The sequence below is a fragment of the Pelophylax lessonae genome (genome assembly GCF_965119305.1).
Source record: "Pelophylax lessonae genome assembly, chromosome: 10".
Classification (NCBI taxonomy): domain Eukaryota; kingdom Metazoa; phylum Chordata; class Amphibia; order Anura; family Ranidae; genus Pelophylax; species Pelophylax lessonae.
The window spans coordinates 98,360,575-98,380,549 of record NC_138777.1 but is presented as its reverse complement, the minus strand read 5'-3'; the positions used below and the strand labels follow the sequence as shown (position 1 = coordinate 98,380,549).

Sequence of the window (19,975 nt, the reverse complement as noted above, 5' to 3'; positions counted from 1 at the left end):
AAATTTGACAACATTAATCAATCATTCGCAGGAACAGAGACATGACCAGACAATTGGATAAACTATTATCAGCACAGAAGTATCAAAAATACAATAAAATAACTATGATATTTACACATAAGTGCATTTTTAAAAAAAATAAAAGTGTAATGGTAAAACACAATATATATTTATATTATTTAATATTTATTATTATTATATTATTTAATTATTATTTCATAAATAATATTTAATTATGTAATATTTATTATTATTATTATTATTATTATTATTATTATTATTATATTATTTAATTATTTGATATTTCATAAGGACATACTTACCATGACTAGGCTTGTGACTCCTGCAAAGCTTTTCTTCTATTCCTAGCATGTCCTCATTTAATGCCTTAAAGTGGTTGTAAAGCCTCAAGGTTTACCTTATGTGCTGCAGCTCCCCCCAGACCCCCCCCCCTTTTTCTTACTTGAGTCCGATCCAGCAATGTGCACAAGTGCAGCAGCTCCAGCCACTGTCTCTCTCCTCTTTGGATAGATTGTTAGCAGCAGGAGCCACTGGCTCCCGCTGCTGTCAATCAAATCCAGTGACACAGGAGTGGGGGCGGGGCCGAGTCCCGCTGTCTGTGTCAATGGACGCAGCAGCGGGACTCAGGAGCAAGCCCACACAGGTGCCCCCTGGGAAAGTGGCTTTCCGTAGGGGCACCCGATGAAGAGGCAAGGCCTGGAACACCGGCGGGGCACCACAGAAGAAGAGGATCGGGGCTGCTCTGTGCAAAACAATTGCACAGAGCAGGTAAGTATAGGCATGTTTGTTATTGCTATTAAAAAATAAAAATAAAATCTTCCAGAGACTGTGCAGAGAATCCCCAATGGGGACAGAGATATTTCTGTCAGTATCCTCTTCTCTCCCTGCTACCAGGATGACAGGAAGTGAGGGGAAATCTAAAACATCTATGAGCCTCCAATCACACTATGTACTGCTTTACACATATTGAAGCCCACTCATTTCAATAGGCTGGCCTACATGTGACAAAAGCATCAAAGAAGCTCAAGGGTTTTTGTTTTTTTTAGCTTTAGGCGTTTCTTAGCTGATGAATGAATGGCACCATAAGTGTGATACGCAGTTTTTGAGGTTTTTTTTTCAATGTTCACAATATTGCATGATTTTGCACACATAAAAATGCTATTCTCATACTGTATTGTGTTTATTTTTAGGCTACAGTTCATTTCCTGTCAGTGGTATACAGTATGTTTACAGTCTAAAATTAGTTTTATTCTCTTTGAACATGGCTAACTTATTTCTGCACAGTAGATATTGAGGCAGAGTGATGCCCCACCAGGGTGATGTCAATCCAGAATTCTCAACCAGGCTCCAGGTCCAGGTTTTCAGAACCACCAGCACACTAATAGGTCAGGTGTGTAATGGGCTATTAGTAGACCTGACCATGGTTCTTGGCTCCACCCCAGTAGACAGGTGGTCTGGCCCAGGAGTAAGGAGTTTCACCTAGGAGAGGGTTGGGAGCCAGGGCAAGAAAGGGGCTGCTAATGGTTGAATGCTTGTTTTTTGGATGGAAGACGAATGCTGAATACCCCTGAGTGGGAAACCCCTATTATGGTGTTTTTCTGAACTTTCTTTTAATAGAATTGGGCAAGAAAAGCCCTTAAAAAGAAAAAGAAAGCGAGTCGCTGAGTCCTTAAAGCTCTATCTTTCATACTAGTTCTCACAATATATAGACCTAATAGAGCAGTTCTGCGTCATAACCATGAGTACCCAAATGTTTCTCTTTTATTGCATAAATATACCCTCATGCTCTCATCTTCTTTAAACGTAGACACTGAAAGCTGACATGATGAAAGAGGTGGCTTGTGGGAATTCAACGTATACAGTGTTTGATCTGGTTCGAACCAGTACTGTCCGCAGAATATCCTTTGGTGTGAGCTTTGTGTGGTAAGAAGACTGTCAAAAGTAGCACTCCCCTTGCTAATTTTGTATGTTAGTTATACAACCACAAGATAAGGTAAACTGGAGTATATTGATATGGAGCTAGAATTTCAGCTTTTGACGAGCAGGCCCAAAAAGTGAGCTTCCCTAGTAAGTTACTCTTGAAACCACCTTGTTAAGTGAAGATAACATCAACATGGGAGCTTCCTGCAAAAAAAGAGCTATTATACTCACCTCTATGGTGGCCAGTGTCTCCTAACGTCCCTCTATTCCATTGCTGTGACCTTCACCAGGGTCTTCTGCAACCTACACTTATGGGACTGATGGATGCCTTTGTTCCCCCTTTCCTAACGTGAGTCCTGTAATGATGTAGTGGTCGGAGGATGGAACCACAGGAATTCCTCACTCCCAGAAGTGTTTATCGGTGAAGAGTCTTGTTGGGGCAGCAGCACTGGATTGAAGGGAAGGTAGAAGACATGGACCACCAGGGATGTGAGCATTTTTATTACAAGGAGCTTTATATCTGATTTTTATCTGATTTTATCATCATTTGACAGAATTGCTTTAATTGGAACCTGTCAGGATAGAAATTTGAGAGCTGCTATAAGGCCCCTTTCACACATGCTGTCCGTTTGTCCGTTTTTCATCCATCCGTTGACGGATGAAAAACGGACATCAATGCATCTCTATGTAAAAACGGATGACAACTGATGATCATCAGTTAACATCCGTTTTCATCCACTTCCGTCAATGTCCATTTTTTTGAACGGATGAATGCCCTATTTTTCATCCGTCAAAAAAACGGATCGGACGAAAAAACGGATGACAACGGATAAAAAACGGATGTCAACTGATGACAACGGATGAAAAACTGATGTCAACTGATGACAACGGATGAAAAACGGACGACAATGGATGAAAAACGGACGACAACGGATGAAAAACGGATGAAAAACGGATGAAAAACGGATAACAACTGACGAAAAACGTATGTGTGAAAGGGGCCTTAATTCTCTGACCTGGAACAGACATGTGCATATGAAGTGGTATGAAATGTAATATGCACACACTTGTTTTTGTTCAGTGCCTCAATTAGTAGTAAAGCATAGACAAGGAGGCAGCCCTAAATCATGCAACTAAAACAAAAACAAAAAAGGCATTGGCATCTCCCATATGCTAATTCAAACAGGTTCCCTCCATTCAGCATTTTAAATCCTAGAAATGAGAAAAATGTGCTGTAACCTCCATCTATCTATCTATCTATCTATCTATCTATCTATCTATCTATCTATCTATCTATCTATCTATCTATCTATCTATCTATCTATCTATCTATCTATCTATCTATCTATCTATCTATCTATCTATCTATCTATCTATCTATCTATCTATCTATCTATCTATCTATCTATCTATCTATAATGCACGAATAACCTATTTTAATTTCTTTATTTTTTTTATTTATTTATTTCTTTTTAAATATTGTCACTCTTCATCTTTTCATCTTTTCATCTTTACCATCTTACGTCAAGCACAAAGCCCCCTCGAATTGTCCTGGTGACCATTGTTACTGAGATAGAAAGTAAGGGGAAATACTAAATGTTATAGATGTCATACTGTATATGCAAAAGGTGAGGGTAAATCTTCCAATGGGGGTGGGGACATGTTCTGATGACAACTATAAGAAGTGAACACCCCTTACTTTGGGGAGATCTTTTCTCATTCCTGTTATAACTCCAAGACATGTAAAAAAGTGAAATCTCCCTAGCAGAACACAGATGTTACAAAATAACCTTATAAGTGTTTTAAACCTTCCCTACTCTATCCAAAACTACAAACACAGTTTTGACTATACATACAATATACCTAACTTTTTAAATCAAGACTGAATTCCTTCCCAATATTGAGGGTACATAGAAAAGACTGCATGAAACAATTTAACCAAGTAAAAACATGTTTAATAAAAATTTAAATTTGCTAATAAAGTCCAGGGCCAGAAATTGCCCAGGGAAGAAATGCAGACAGTACAGTAAATATTGTAGTGACCAATATCTAAATTTCCATGAATTCTACTTTTTCCCTGATCTAGCCAAAACTAAAATAAAAAAAGTTTTGGCTGTATTTGCGCTTTAATGGTCTGTACTTTTCTGTACCATATTGTACTTTTCTGTATTTTCATAGGTTCTCTACTAGTTTTGCCTACTACGGCTTAGCAATGGACTTACAAAAATTTGGAGTGAGCATCTATCTTATCCAGGTGATCTTTGGGGCTGTTGACTTTCCAGCCAAGCTTGTTTCCACTGCATGCATGATCTACATTGGTCGGAGAGTCACACAGTTCTTTTCCCTTTTGCTTGGAGGACTAGCAATCCTAGCTAACATCTTTGTGCCAACTGGTAAGCCAAAAGGCCCTCAAATTATTGGTGCACCATTAAAATAGCATCATTGAGAAATGTAATAATCATTTGTCTTTTTAGAGCTGCAGGCGGTAAGGACCGGTCTGGCAGTTTTTGGAAAAGGCTGTTTGGCTGCTTCTTTTAGCTGCATTTTTCTATATACCACAGAACTGTATCCTACAGTCATCAGGTAGGTACAATCAGTCATGTTCTTCACTGATGAAAAATGATGAATGCAAACAATATTTAAACTCTAGGTTTTGCTTGAAGGGTTGAGGGTCTTGATGCTGGCCATAAATAATCTATTATTAAAGATGAACCTCAGGCAGATAAAGAAATACACATTAAGTAGCTAGGTATTAATTAAAAAATATTAAATGTATTTTTTAAATGCAAGTAGAGTAGGTACCTGCCTTTGATTTGAGATCAGCCTTTTGCAATACCCTGAACAGCAGCATTCATACTGAGAGAGAGGGTGGAGGAGGACAGGTACCCAATTAGGTATCAAAAAACAATATCTCTTCTGCGCTCAAGTGGTATGCAGGAAGGTGAATGTTCTAGGTGGTCTTTTTAGCACAGATAAGGTGATCTTGCTGCCCCCTCAGGACCAAGGGTATCCAAAAAACACTATAAGACAATAACAAGAGAAGGGCGCACCGACCTTGTGCATTACCACTAAAATGTTTACCCCACACAATTTTGGCTCTGAGGAAGAGGGTTCTCCCTCGAAACGTATAAGCCATACCAGGTCTTTGTGGACGCCATCACGCTATCCAGCAGTAGAGAAGTGTTCTTGAGGAGAGTGGTTCCCACTTCCTACATGCTTATACATATCCTATGTTTGTGAGTATATTGTACGCTACCCATTTTGATTTTAATAAACTTTTTAGTGGTAATGCACAAGGTCGGTGCGCCCTTCTCTTGTTATTGTCTTACAGTGTTTTTTGGATGAGCTCATCAGTCTTCTGCTGCTCTTTCACTGTGCAGTCAGAAGGCTCTGGGTGAAGAGAGGACACAATTGTATTTGTTAAAGTGCATGTATATCCTAAATCTTTTTCTATTTTGAATTAAGTAGAAAATGGTTAAAACCCTTGCCAGGTTATTTTTGCTGCCTGTGTGCTATTGAAGAAACTTATAATCACTGGTGTTCAGCTTTGAAAGAGCTTCTGATTTAGAGCCTGGTTTGTATGTATGGTGAAAAGTCAAGTCTAAAGGCCCGTGTACACAATAAGAAAATCTGTAGGGAAAATTCGTCCGACGACCGATCTGCTGATTTTCGGATTGTTAGTATGGTGCTTTCGACAGCCAAATCTGACTTTTCGCATGACAAAATCCTGATGTGCAGGCTATATAATTTTTGTCCTCCGTTATACAACGTCCGATTTTCGTCTCATTAGTACAGATTTCGACGGAAAAAAATCTTAAGAGCAAGACTAGGCATGCTCAGAGACGAAAGAACACATACAAAACAACTTCTGAAGTAGAATTCTGTCGTACGGGAAAATTCGTATGAAAATAACCGCTTCACTTTCCACATCAGACTAGCATGCCACAAAAAACGGATGACAGATCGTTCGATAATCTGATCGTGTGTACGGGGCTTAAGAAATCCACGTGTTCTTTACTGTCAGCATCAAGAAATTATAATGGCATGCCCTAGCTCATGTGCAAGGGTGGACAGGTATCCTTTTGCACATCAATCTCACGTAGATCTCGGTGTCTCTGCTACCTTTAAAACCTGTAGGTACATCAACTACCATCATTTGAGACTATAGACATTTCTACTTATATCCCTGATCTTAGATAATGACGACAACAACATATATGTCTTGTTGCTTCGTTAAACTTCACAAAATGTTCTCCTCAGAAAAATAATGTATGTATTGCTTCATAATGCCAGGGTCATTGTGTAACTTCCAGTTTGACACTGGAAATGAGTCATGCTGAATACATAACTTCTGATCCTTATCTCCCAAAGAAAATCCATTCTTTATACCAGCAATCATCACTGAGTGTTTGCACCACTAGGTGTTGCTGCTGTTGCATTTGCAATTAGAAACAAACCCTGCTTTCTGAAGACGCTGTATTTTATTGTTTTAGCACATAGAAAATCTATTATTTATCTTCTGGTTTGCACAGGATAATTTAAATGTCATGCGGGCAGGTGTGTCAGTAAATATTTATTTATGTTTTAATTGCTTTACTGACCTGATATGTCCACTGTGATAAGTTTCATTATGCATTTAAAAGAAAGTTAAAATTAAGATAACCTAGGACTTTCTCTCAAAACAACACAATTGTTTTTTGTTTTTTTTTTTCTAATTCCTGGTAAACATTTTAAAATGTGTATTGTTTTATTTCATATATGCCAATTATTTATCTCTTCAATCCTTTTCATCTTTGTAAAAAAGTAATTCTATATTCTATCTCAGTAGATGCCTTGTTGTGTTAAGGGTACGTGCGCACTTACTCTGTATGTGTCTACACCACGTGGTGGGACTGCCTGCTGTGATCGCACCAGCCATGTCCCAATACCAAATGAACCAAAAATGTGTTAACCACTAGATTTTTGCAGCAGAGACATAGGTGTATTTATTCCTGAAAACGGAAATCTGTAAAATTATATTTTATATGAGCCTTTGAAAGAAACAGAACAGTTATGTAGGTACTATGGACATTGGCCCAAATTGATGGGGTTGTCATGCATTATGTGTGTATAGTATGTGTATGTGTATACAGTATATATATATATATATTTATTTTGATAGATAGATAGATAGATAGATAGATAGATAGATAGATAGATAGATAGATAGATAGATAGATAGATAGATAGATAGATAGATAGATAGATAGATAGATAGATAGATAGATAGATAGATAGATAGATAGATAGATAGATAGATAGATAGATAACTCTATACATATATACTGTATATTGGATTTTGCTTAGGTAGATTAGATATAGATAGGTTGTACTTGCTGTTCAGTTTTTGGTTGCCAACAAACTAAATTGTCTTTTGCTACCATGGAGCTTTGAAGGAGTTACACAATGCAATTGTATTCTTCAAAATAATTTTTACTTCCCAACGTGTTTTACAAGTTGCTTAATACTATGGCTACTGTTAAGATTAACCTTTTTTTCCATTTGACCTGGAGTTCAGAAAAGCATTGAGTTTTGTGGCTGTGTGCCTCATATACTGGAACTTTTTGTACAAACGTTATGTTCATCAAAAGCGTTAACGAAAAATAAAATGGAATGATCTGCAATGGGCTTGAGCGACAGGTCCTCCTAAGTGCAAAAAAAAGTGTGTGCCTGTATGTGTGTTTGTGTAGTTACCCTGCCCTAAGCAGGATTGTGTCTTTAATTTTAGTTCGACTTGGCTGTAATCAGCTTAATCTATATTGATAGTCTGGTCTCCTCCTCCAGTGTTATTGATTTCAGTAGTACAAGAAGATACAATAATGCTGGATTTTGATGATTTATGTCTCTCTGGCCAATTATTAGGAGGTTTATTGCCAGTGGTACAGGCTGGGAGAAGATATAAATGTGTGCTCTCTTTGGCTTTTGGGTTTGGCCCAGGGAGGCTGTGTGCTGATTTTTCTGATCTCCCAGTCTTGCTGCCTGTGGTGGGAATGTGTCAAGAAGAGCTAGATACCAGTTTGGACATTTAGGTAAATACAGTGTCTTATTCGGGGATTGCATATGCTGCATTTGAGCAGTGCGTTACCATATGGAAGACTACAGAACACTGGTTCTGTCTTAAAGGCCCTTATAAGTATGAACTGTGAGTAGAGTCTGGACCCTGTGGCTGGCTCTCTTTTAGGAAATCCTGTGCCCTAATACTCTCTTCCCTCATGCTTGTGCAACTAAATTACTTTCAAGAAAAGATTGACAGAGTGGAAGTCAGGTAATTGGTCGCCATACAATGGTTATTCAATTTAGAACTAGGGCAGCTATGAGACAGATTGTAAGCAGGTGCTAAATAGTGCTGATACTTTTACCAATGTTACTGTATTTATGGTGTTATGTCTTTTTAGGTATTTTGGCTGATTGCTGCAGGGATCAGGTTGTGTGTGACTTTTTCCTCTGCAGCTGTGTCATATCCTGTGTAAAAGTATAAATACTTCATCAGGGGACTGGCCCAGGGCTGCTGTTGACTCATGGGAGTTTGTTGGTCAAGACAGAATTCATAATATAAGTGACATGATGGGGCAAGTGTTTGTGTCTCGGAAGGGACACTGGAGAGTGGTGAGGTCTGGGGCATACTCTGCATTCCCATCTTGTAATGATTAATCATCTTGAGAAGATGAGGGTGGAACATTGGTTCCTGGTGTGAAGAGGTTAAGTGCCTAGGAACTGAAGAATGTAGAATTCCTGTAATGGTTAGAGGTTTTCTAAACTAAAGTTTGGGAGTGTGGTAGCTTTATACGCTTTTCTATATACACTGCCTGGCCAAAAAAAAAGTCCCCACCAAAAAAAAAGGTCACACACTCTAGTATTTAGTTGGACCTCTTTTAGCTTTGATTACGCCATGCATTCGCTGTGGCATTGTTTTGATAAGCTTCTGCAATGTCACAAGATTTATTTCTATTCAGTGTTGCATGATATTTTCACCAAGATCTTGTATTGATGATGGGAGAGTCAGACCACTGTGCAAAGCCTTCTCCAGCACATCCCAAAGATTCTCAATGGGGTTAGGTTCTGGACTCTGTGGTGGCCAATCCATGTGTGAAAATGATGTCTCATGCTCCCTGAACCACTCTTTCACAATTTGAGCCCGATGAATCCTGGAATTGCCCATGCCATCAGGGAAGAATAGTATATTCAGGTAGTCAGCTGACCTCATTCTTTGGGCACATGCAGTAACTATTCAATAGGATAGTTAATGTATGCTTAGTTTAGTTAGTTGCTTAGTTAATTCCAGGTGGCGACTTTTTTTGGCCAGGCAGTGTAGATATATAGAAAAAAAAAATAATTTTGAATAACAATTTTTTTATGTAAAAGCCATGTTGATGTCTGATGACCTTAGAGAGTTGCTACACGTGAAAGGAGAGGAATACAGGTATAGCGCTTACCCCCCCCCCCCCCCGCAGGAGCCGCTTGATATGATGGGTTGTCTGTTCTGCCATGACTCTTTAATCTGCATGGTCCCCACTGACATACTTGATTATAGGCAGAAGGCCTAAATGTTAGTATGCCACCACTCTAACAACACAAAAAAAAGGGTCACAAGCAACTTGAAATAAAATAGAATAAGTGTATTAAAGCAAGGCAAGGTAACACAAAGCACAAACCCATAAATGGTCAAAGAACACATTAAAATACGCTAGGCTAACAAATTTTAGTACAAGCCTCATGTATGGCATTTAGCCTAAATCACATTAACCAAAACTAAAGCTAAACCAAACCAACATGGATTCCATGACATTGTAAAGGAACCACATAAACTGTGAGGCATATAACAACAGTACAGGAAGTCTCAGAGTAACTCTGCAGTAACCAGTTCAAAGAAAGGGTCCTGGAGTGCACTGTGTAGTGATGCTCCCAGATGTGGGTATGCATAAGTGTTCCTGAATAAGTTACCCCTGGAAGGTGTTGGCATAGTACCTGGCACCTAATGTAAAATGTTAACCCTGGCTAATACTGGGGCCCGTGTGTAAGGTGGTGCATGTGAAGCTGTCCCTTTAAAACTTTACAACGGGTGACTGATGGGCAGCTAAGTAAGGAACAGCTTCTGTTATAATTAAGGACATAATGGACAGTATGGGGATAAACTTGGTAGTTCTACTCGCTGCGTGTGGTATGCAATAGATCTGGTCCAATATGCTTGGTGGTCATGGGTCCCAGAAGGCTCAGTCCTCACAATCAGGTCCTCATGATCAGACTCTTACAGGTTGAAGGCAAACCTGACAAAGGGTCTCCCCAGCTCTGGTCCCAAGACACAGCGACCCTCTGTGGCTCAGTCTCTCTGCTCTCTGGGTGCTCAGGACACAACAGCAAGTCTGTACATTCTGGTTCCCACGTTGCTTTATCTCTTCTGTAGCAATCTCTCTGATGGGCACTGGTAAATCCAAATAGCAAGTCTTTATGCACTGCTTCCCCCTGGCAAAGACCTCTCCAGAATAGCCCGCTTTCTCATTCTTATTTCCAGGGATCGCTAAGTGTTGCAGTTTTTCACTCTATTCCCCTCAACACAGGCTCTGCTCTCTCTGGACTATATGTCCCATGATCCTCCTTCTTATTCATGATGAATTCAGAGCGGCTGCTAAATGGCAGGGGGAAGGAGCAAGTAGGGGATTCACACAGCTCTGCTCACAGCCAGCAGTGCAGCAGGGGGGAGAGAAAGCTCACAGCCACTCTTTACATACAGAGCCAGCACTCCTCCAAATGACAGCACAACAGCAGGGGGAGGGATAGGTCCAAGGAGAGCAAGCATAGAAGCACAAGCCCACTCCTTAGCTAGCTTTTAATCACTTCTGGACCAGAAGGTTTTACCCCCTTAATGACCAGGCCATTTTTTGCATTACGGCACTGCGTTACTTTAGCTGACAATTGCACGGTCATGCGACGCTGTACCCAAATACAGTTTTTGACCTTTTTTTCCCCCAGAAATAGAGCTTTCTTTTGGAGGTATTTGATCACCTGTGCAATTTTATTTTTTGCAATATAAACAAAAGAAAAAAAAGAAACAATATTTTTTACTTTCTGCTATAAAACATTTTCAATACAAAAAATCAAACTTTTTCATCATTTTAGGCCAATATGTTTTCTGCTACAGATTTTTGGTAAAAAAATCCCAATGAGTGTATATTGATTGGTTTGGGCAAATTTTATCGTTTCTACAAACTAAGGGAAAGATTTATATATATTTTTTTTATTTATTTGTTATTTTTTACTAGTAATGGCAGCAATCAACAGACGGCCATTCTGACTCCACGGGGAGTGATCACTGGTGCCTGACGGACATCGCGGCCGCCGGACCCGCCAATTGGCTTCCCCTGTGGCCAATTAGCACGTGCGCGACCCCACCAGCTGTCCCAGGAAATGACGTACAGGTAGGTTGTTTCACGGGACAGTATAAGTGCGGTGGCAGGTCAGCAAGTGGTTAAAAAACACATTGATTTTAGGTCTAACACACAGGCTTGGTGTTTTTGAAAATGGGGCATGTGCAAGTAGGATTTGGTAGTACAACAAGTCCATTTGAGTAAAAGGCACTTAAAAACATAATTGTCAGCTTTTATAACAAGTACAACATAATGTGTGATACCATAATGCTTCCTCTGCAAGCAATGTGGCAATTGCACTGTTTTTAAAGGAGAGGTAGGGCCAAAACTCTTCTAGCCCTACTTCTCCTGTGGGTCACAGGAGTGCACTAAGCTCTTCCCTCCTCGTATTCAGCTGACAGTGGGTTAAAGTTTGCTGTCGGCTGACATTATCCACCCAGATGGTTGACCTACAGCTGGACCAGCCCCCTCCAGAGTCCGGCTCTCCAGTAAGCACTGGAGGAGCAGAGAAGAGAACCAGTGATTGACAGTCACCAACTTGCTGCTCACTGAACACAGAGAATGAAGTGATCAGCTGTCATATGATCGCTAGGTTCTTGGTTTTAGAGCCTGCGGGGGACAGGTGCTGCATCCACCTAGGTGAGTATCAGGCCCTTTTCACACTTGTACGACCTGAAAGTCTCACAACCTTGATGCAACTTTGAAACAGCTTTGATGCTGGACTTTGACGTCACTTGTATCAATGCCTGTGTAAACTTGAGGTCTATGGACCTCAAGTCGCATCAAAGTCGGACCAAAGTAGTGCATTGACAACTTTGAAGTCACTGTGACTTGGAGTCGCACAGATATGAATGATACTCATTGGAAATTATGGGGTACGACTTGTCATGCGACTTTGCAGTCGACAAGTGTGAAAGAGGCCTTAAACACTTGCCAACCGCTCACATGGAGCGTACTGCGGCAAAGCGGCTCGATTCCATCCAGTGACGTAGTCGCTGGACTCCTCCCCATGTGGGTGGTGCGCGCGCCGCCGGAGGCTCGCTCCTGCTGTATTTAGACACAGCGGGAGTCGGGCTAGGGGAGGAGAGGCAGTGATTACCGCCGCTCTTCCCCGATCGTCGGGGATCGAGTGAGGAAATCCGGCGGCTTGTGTAAACAAAGCGGCGGATCTCCTATGTGACAGGCAGGGACAGATTACAGGATTCAGCATAGCTGGATATTTTTTGACTGTCAAAGCAGAAAAATATTGTTATTTTTTCAAAATTGTCAGTCTTTTTTTATTAATATAGCAAAAAACTAAAAGCGCAGAGGTGATCAAATACCACCAAAAGAAAGCTCTATTTGTGGAAAAAAAAGGACGTAAATTACGTTTGGGTACAGCGTTGAAATTGTCGGTTAAATTCACACAGTGCCAAGTTGTAAAAAGTGGTCTGGACATAAAGCAGGAAAATCCCCGGGTCCTAAAGTGGTTAATGTTTATGTTTTTACATTCCATACTTCTCTTTCTCAAATTAAAAACCTGTAAATATGTCAGGTTTGCTGCCACGTAACAAAGAATGCAGCCACAATTTGTCAGTCTCCTCTGTAAGCAACCTGCCAGGTGTGCAAGCACTCTGGTGAACAGTGAAATGTAGATTTAGAATGTCACTCGTGTTTTCTTTCTTGCAGTTTAAAAAACAGAGATGTGATTGAGAGCGCTTAGATCATTATCCTAGACCAGTGGTGGTGAACCTTGGCACCCCAGATGTTTTGGAACTACATTTCCCATGATGCTCATGCACAGGGCCAGGACAAGGGATGAGCAGGAGGGACGGCTGCCCTGGGCGCAGTGGTTTATTGCAGGGACTTGGGCACCCTCACCCTAACCCTAAGGGGGGGGGGCACAGTTTGTCATCTTTGTCCTGGGCACTGGATGGCCTTGTCCCGCCACTGCTCATGCACTCTGCAGTGTAATGAACACTCTCCTCATATAGGAGCCTGGATGTCAGACTATTATTTCACTTTGGTCTAGGTAAAATAATGGGAGAGCTCAGTTACAGCTGTAAGGTAAAGACTTTGCACAAATCAGAATAATTACAGTCTAGGACAATGATGGTGAGCCTTGGCACCCCAGATGTTTTGGAACTACATTTGCTCATGCACTTTGCAGTGTAGTTGAGCATCATGGGAAATGTAGTTCCAAAACATCTGGGGTTGGCGATCCTTGTCCTAGACTGTAATTAATTCTGATTTGTGCAAAGTCTTTACCTTACAGCTGTCACTGAGCTCTCCCATTATTCTGCCTAGTCTAAAGTACATGAAATGACACTCAGGTTCCTACACGAGGAGAGTTTTCATTGATTCCCTCCCGCTGATAGGCTGCTGTGATCAGTAGTTATTCCTAGGTCAGAGGGGATGCAAAGGAAGCCCGCCAATGTCACAAGAAAGGCACATGTGTTAGCTACAGTATATATATTTCAAATGGTGGTGGACCAGATCATCCAATACCAGAGAGATACAGCTTGATTCACTGTGAACGAAAATGAAAGCTGGTTGACTCATCTCTATTTAAAGCAGTATTAAATCCAAAACCAAACATTTATTTTATTGCAGCTTAACAATTCCCAGATGTGTTGGCTTCTTTTTTAGGTTTCTTCCCTTTATTTTCATCTGGTGATTAAGCCAGTAAGTCTGTTGTTTTTCAAAAGAAAAGGATTTATCAGTTTACAGGAATGAGACAAACCATTTTTACCACTGACAGGGATGCTTACAATAATCATCCTTTATTTATTCATGTAAAACCTTTATCTCAAAGAAAAAAAAAAACAGTTGTTGTAACTGCCTTTAACATGTTAGCTGGAGTTTGGCTTCAATTTGTTAGTGTATTTAAATCTGCCAGTACATCTAACACTCCCCCCCCCCAGATTGATGGTGGTGTAGTCAATGCCCCCGTGCTTCGTTATCCAGAGTGAGGGCATTCTAATATAGGAGGTGTTTTACTGGCCAGATCCAGCTGAAAAAATGGGAAGAAAACACTAACAAAGAACATCAATTCAGCCACCACATCTAATGATTGAAATGCTGCAAAATATTATATTTTTTGGTTTTGGGTTTAATACTGCTTTAAGCCCTTTGCTGACCACGTTATAACTGAATGACAGCTACAGCGTGGCCAGCTAGTTCTGGGAGGCCACCATATCACGGCCTCTTGTGATTGTGCCCACTGCCAGCCGAATGCGGGGGGCGGCTAGCGCACTCTGTGATCATTGTGTTCGGAGGACACTGCTGATCACAGATTTAGGCAAAGAGCCAATCAGCCTATCTTTAACAAGTGATCAGCTGTGTCCAATCACAGCTGATCACGGATGTGTACAGAAGCTGATTATCGACACTCCTTTCCTCATGCTGACAGGATGAGGAGAGGAGAAGAGAACTGATACCTGGCTTCTCTAACATGTACACTGATGATCAGGGCACTGATTTATTAGGGTCCTGATTATCAGTGCAGTCCCAACAGTGCCCACCAGTGCTGCCAATCAGTACTCACCAGTGCTGCCAATAAGTACCCACCAGTGCTGCCAATCAGTGCCCATCAGTGCCTCCTCATCAGTGTCACCTATCAGTGCTGCATACTAATGCCCATTAGTGCCACCTATCTGTGTCATCCATCAATGCTGCCTATCAATGCCCATCAGTGCCACCTACCAGTGCCCATTAGTGCCGCCTATCAGTGCAGCCTCATTAGTGCCCATCAGTGCCTCCTCATCAGTGCCGCCTCATCGGTGCCCATCAGTGCAGCCTATCCGTGCCCATCAATGCCCATCAGTGCAGCCAACAGCCATCAGTGCACACATTAGTGAAGGAGAAAGACCTACATGTTTGCTAAATTTTATAACAAACTGTAAAAAAGTTGTTTTTTTTTCCAAAAATGTTGGTCTTTATTTGTTTATTTAGAAGAAATTAAAAAAACAAGTGGTGATTAGATACCACCAAAAGGAATCTCTATTTGTATGATAAAAATGTCATATGGTTACAGCGTTTCATGACCGCGCTAGAGGGTGCAAAATTAGTCATATTTATGCATAAAAACCAATCAGCTTCTAACCTCAGCTTGATCAATTAAGCTTTGGCAATAAAACCTGGAAGCTGATTGGTTTCTGTGCAGAATTGTGACTAATTTTGCACTCTCTAGCATTAGTAAATAAACCCCATACTGACTGTATGTTTATTGGCCATCTGAGATTCTAAGAAACCTGAAAATATAAAGAAAAGTTAATTATACTGCCCCCAATAACACCCCATGAATAGAAAAACACAGCTTGAATCATTTTACTAGAGATATGCAGACATTTGCTATATAGTCTTATTGGTAATGTGTGTTTAATTCATTTTAAAAGCTTATCAAATCAACATGAAATACACATTACAAAACTAATCTGAATAAAATCTGCATGCAAATGTTTTCAAGTCTAAATAAAGAAATGTGTCTTTTCAAAAGTTTCTGCTGTATTTTGTAATGTAAGTACAGAAGAGGCAAATACCTTTGAATCCACCTTTCTGAATCTGCCTGTTAAAGGCGCAGGAAATTATCAACATCAATGAGAACTGAGGCTGACAGAGGCTGACCCTGATAAGGACAAGGGTGGCTAGGTGAAATAAATGCATGGCAGGGCCATTTTTTGTTTATTTTTTTATTGTGGTATCAATTCTTGTAGCATTTATAAAACTAAAGAGGAAGGCACAGTCACTAAAGGACCTGATATATGAAACACAGAGCAATAAATGATATCAGCGGTGAAGCAAGTCTGTAGGCAGGTGAGAATTTTGCTTCACTTAGTAGTTGGCACTGTGCCATTATGCACAGACTGCAGGAAGACTCTCTTCTTACACCCAGAAAGGGCACTACCCTTGCTAATAGCTGCTATCCTTTGTGTAACATATTCTGTAAATGCTGGGAGACTTTACATGTTCTGAACTGTTCTTATCAGTCCTGAAGATCATTTTATTTGTTACTGTGGTTTATTGTGGAAGAGTTACTGTGTATAAAAGCATTAGCGCTATATATACTATGTGCCAGTACTGCCTTCCTAAGGCCCGCCATAGACGGTTTGAATCTCGGCCGGTTCAGCAGGTACCAGCCGAGATTCAAACCATTAATGGGCAGGCTAAATGTACCAAGTTGATAGATCGATCAACTTGGGTACAGCCAGCCTGATGGATTCACTTGTGATTATCGCAAGCGATAATCACAGTCTTTTCCCGGCTGGGGCAACTTTCTCTGCCCACCCCGGCCAGGAGAAGACCATTTCTTGGCAGAAGGGATTCCACTGTCAACAATGTCTGTGTTGATGGGGGAATCATGTAAAAACCACAGGTTGCAGGAAATAAATTTGCACCGTCTATGGCCTGCCTTATACATGGTACCCAACTTGGGCCTCGCCCATAGACCCATAGCTCCCCACTGTCAATCATTTGGAGGGACTGTTCCTCTTTTGGAAACATGGCAGGGGTGCATCCTTAACCTACCTGCATGGCACAAAAAGATGCCCCTCCTTGTCATCTCAGGAAGCAGGGAGGTATGTGATTCACGGACTTGTGCAAGCATACTGAATAAGAGAGGGGGTTTTCAAACACTCACTTAGGCTTCATGCACACAGGGCATGTGCCCATCTCTCCTAGATGCCTTTCCTCCTGGCAGTAGTGTTTTGACAGAAAAAAAGGCTTTTAAATGCACGCAAACACGTCTAGATGCATTTAGGCGCATCAAACACTTGGGTGTTAAATAATTTAATCAGTCAGAATAATAATTTATTCTGCTATTGAAATGAATTAACACTCAGGAGCTTGACGCACCTAGCATCAATGCTCGTTTAGACACGCTGACAGTGGGGCTATTTTCTGCCTCTAAATACCTATGTGTGCATGGATACATAGGCTAACATACAGGGGATTTAGAGGCATGAGAAAAAAATATATAGTCAGGCATCCCTAACAGCTGTGTTAAAAAAAGTTCTTAAAGAACATGCTTGCAAAATAAGCACAATTTACAAACTTACCTTTGTAATAATTTACTAAGATGATATCTAAGCAGATGAAATGCGTCGGGTTGACTCCTGTCCATGCTACTGCCTATTGATGCTATATACAGATCCAGTCTGAAGGCTCTTTTTTATCTACTTAACTGTAAGTGTTCTGAACTTTTAATAAATACCTTCTTTTTATGGTTTTACACTATGTGGAGCTTTTTGTTTCCTTTCCTTGATGACTTATCTGTTATGGGAGATTATTCATCTCGAAGGCTACATTCTCTGCATATATCTGGATTGATGACGGTTAATCAAATTTTTACACCCATGAAAGTGTAAAGGGGATTGGTGTGAAGGGCAACTCGTTGTCCTCCCTGGCATATTGGGTGTATGTACACCAAACTGAGTCCACTCACTCTGGTAAGCCTCCTTATATATATTGGTGGTGGTTGGTGTCACTGCAAATTTTCGTTTATTCACCTTTGAAGCACATCTTTGAAGAATTTTGGTTTCATACTCACTTCATTCAAAAGGACTCACTTTTCAAATTTAAGTTATGATGATGTACCTGTATATATTTGTAGTTTTCATGAGTTTTTCACTGATTATCAGTTATTTATTAGCGCTGCACATTTTGTCTATACCCATATATTGTTTACACTGGTTCAAGTGTTGTGCTGGCTGCTGTCCTTCTTTTTGTGGACACTAGCGTGGTAATTTCTCTATATTTTTAGTAATCCTTTGAAGTTGAAGTGCTTCAGGGCAAGTATATTAGGGAAGTCAGTAAAAGGCTCTCAAAATTGTATCTATTGTATAATTGGTATCTATTGTATTGGATTGTATTTAGTGTATTTATTTTTATTGTGAGGCAATGCATCGGGGATAGATGACTGGATCTAGCCCAGGGTAATGCTCCTTAATTTGATCTGATTCTAAACCGATTAATATTGGTATAATATTCCATTATTCGATCACGGTGATAGCTGAAATTCCCATTTTATAACGGAGACTGGGGAAATACAGTGAGTACAGAGCCACCCTAATTATCTGTGCAGCAACCAGGGAGCACTCAGGTCTAAATTTTTGCCTGTATTCGCACCTTAGACGGAGCCGAAGACACACAGGACGCTTTTCCAGCGTGCTCTGTGGCCATCCCGGAGGTGTGTGAACAGGCTCCATTAAGAGTCAGTCACACTCTCCTGTCATGTGAATTGAATGTGGGGAAACCCGCATCTACCTCACATCAGTGTGCACCCAGACTCACTCATTGTAATGTTTAACCAATCAGACAACAGACATCTTGACACTGCAGTCATCCGGGAAGTTCTAATTGTGACAGTACCTTCCGTATTGGCTGCAGTTCCAGAATGTCTGATGGACTTACCCTCTTTTACAGCAGAACACCTTTCATCCAACCTTTAAAGTGACACTGTCACTAATTTTTTAGGGCCACCTATTGGAAGGCGGGTAAGTCTTTCCTGTCAGGTAGACTGCACAGGGCCCCATAATTATTAATCTTGACCCTGACTGCAGCTGCCTTTTTTCACACCTTTTCCCTGTCACTAATGCACTTTTAGTGCAATTTGGCAACACCATTAGCCCCACCAACCACGTTGCCCCTATTCTCAGGAGTTATGGTTTTCAAAATTTCCCAGGTGTGATAATACCTGATGATCCTGGCAAAAAGGTTCATGCATTTCCCTTTAAAGAGTGAAAACTCTCTCCTGTGTTGTTAAAATTTCAAATACTCTTACTGACCGACAGCGCCAGAGTCACTGATAGTTGATAATAGTAGATAGTAAGGTACCCGTAGACACTTGAATGCTTTTGGGAGTATAGGTACAATTTAACCAACAAGATTCAATTTCAATTGAACAAGTGTTGAGCGCAGAGGCATGGAGGATACATTACCTTTCCTCTCACAAAATAGCAGTAGTTATTGGATAAGGCTTTCTAACCTGTCCAATCACTACTTCCTATGTTTGATGAGAACTGTCTGTGGGCAGTGCCAGGACAAGGTCCTCCGGCACAATGGTGAAGATGCCAAAGTGCACCCCCCTCGACCCTCACCCCCCCCCCCACCCCAAAGCTTAGATGGATGGAACCTGCACATTTGTCTAAACAGTGTCCAGGCCAGCGCAACAGAAATTACAGCTACTTTCTCCTGAGGGTCGCCACCTGTTGGTCCAAGGGCAAAGTCCAGATTTGTTTTGCAATTTACCCCTATTATAGGCACATTAGAATTATGTTTCTGATACAAAGTGTTTTTTAAATACAGCACCACAAAAATAAATGAACACACTAACACGTGATTTTGCTGACTGTAAACTAAATTGAAGGCTTTCAATATGAATATATTAAGAAACCACAGCAAAGTATATAAGGTTCTCCAGAATTGCCTTTAAATATGACCATGGTCTGATAAGAGTAGAATAATAGAAATAGTCACCCAAATGTATTTATTTATTTATTTTTTTTTTTTTATGTTAGGTACTTAAATAGCGCTGTCAATTTAAGCAGTGCTTTACATAAATATTGTACATTCACATCAGTCCCTGCCCACAAGGATCTTACAATCTAAAGTGGGGAGGTCCTGCTTTCTGCTAGCTTGACCTTGGGACTTGTCAC

General features: G+C 40.7%; 1 protein-coding gene across 2 annotated transcripts in view; it reads left to right on the top strand.

Annotated features, from left to right (window-relative positions):
• The window catches only part of LOC309565900 (solute carrier family 22 member 6-A-like), a 104,859-nt gene that overhangs the window by 57,399 nt on the left and 27,485 nt on the right, over positions 1–19,975 (top strand). For both annotated transcript variants that reach the window (XM_082270918.1, XM_082270919.1), the window contains exons 7-9: positions 1,829–1,944; positions 4,120–4,334; positions 4,416–4,524. In XM_082270918.1, the coding sequence (XP_082127044.1) occupies positions 1,829–1,944; positions 4,120–4,334; positions 4,416–4,524 (440 nt within the window). The remainder of the gene's footprint in view (positions 1–1,828; positions 1,945–4,119; positions 4,335–4,415; positions 4,525–19,975) is intronic.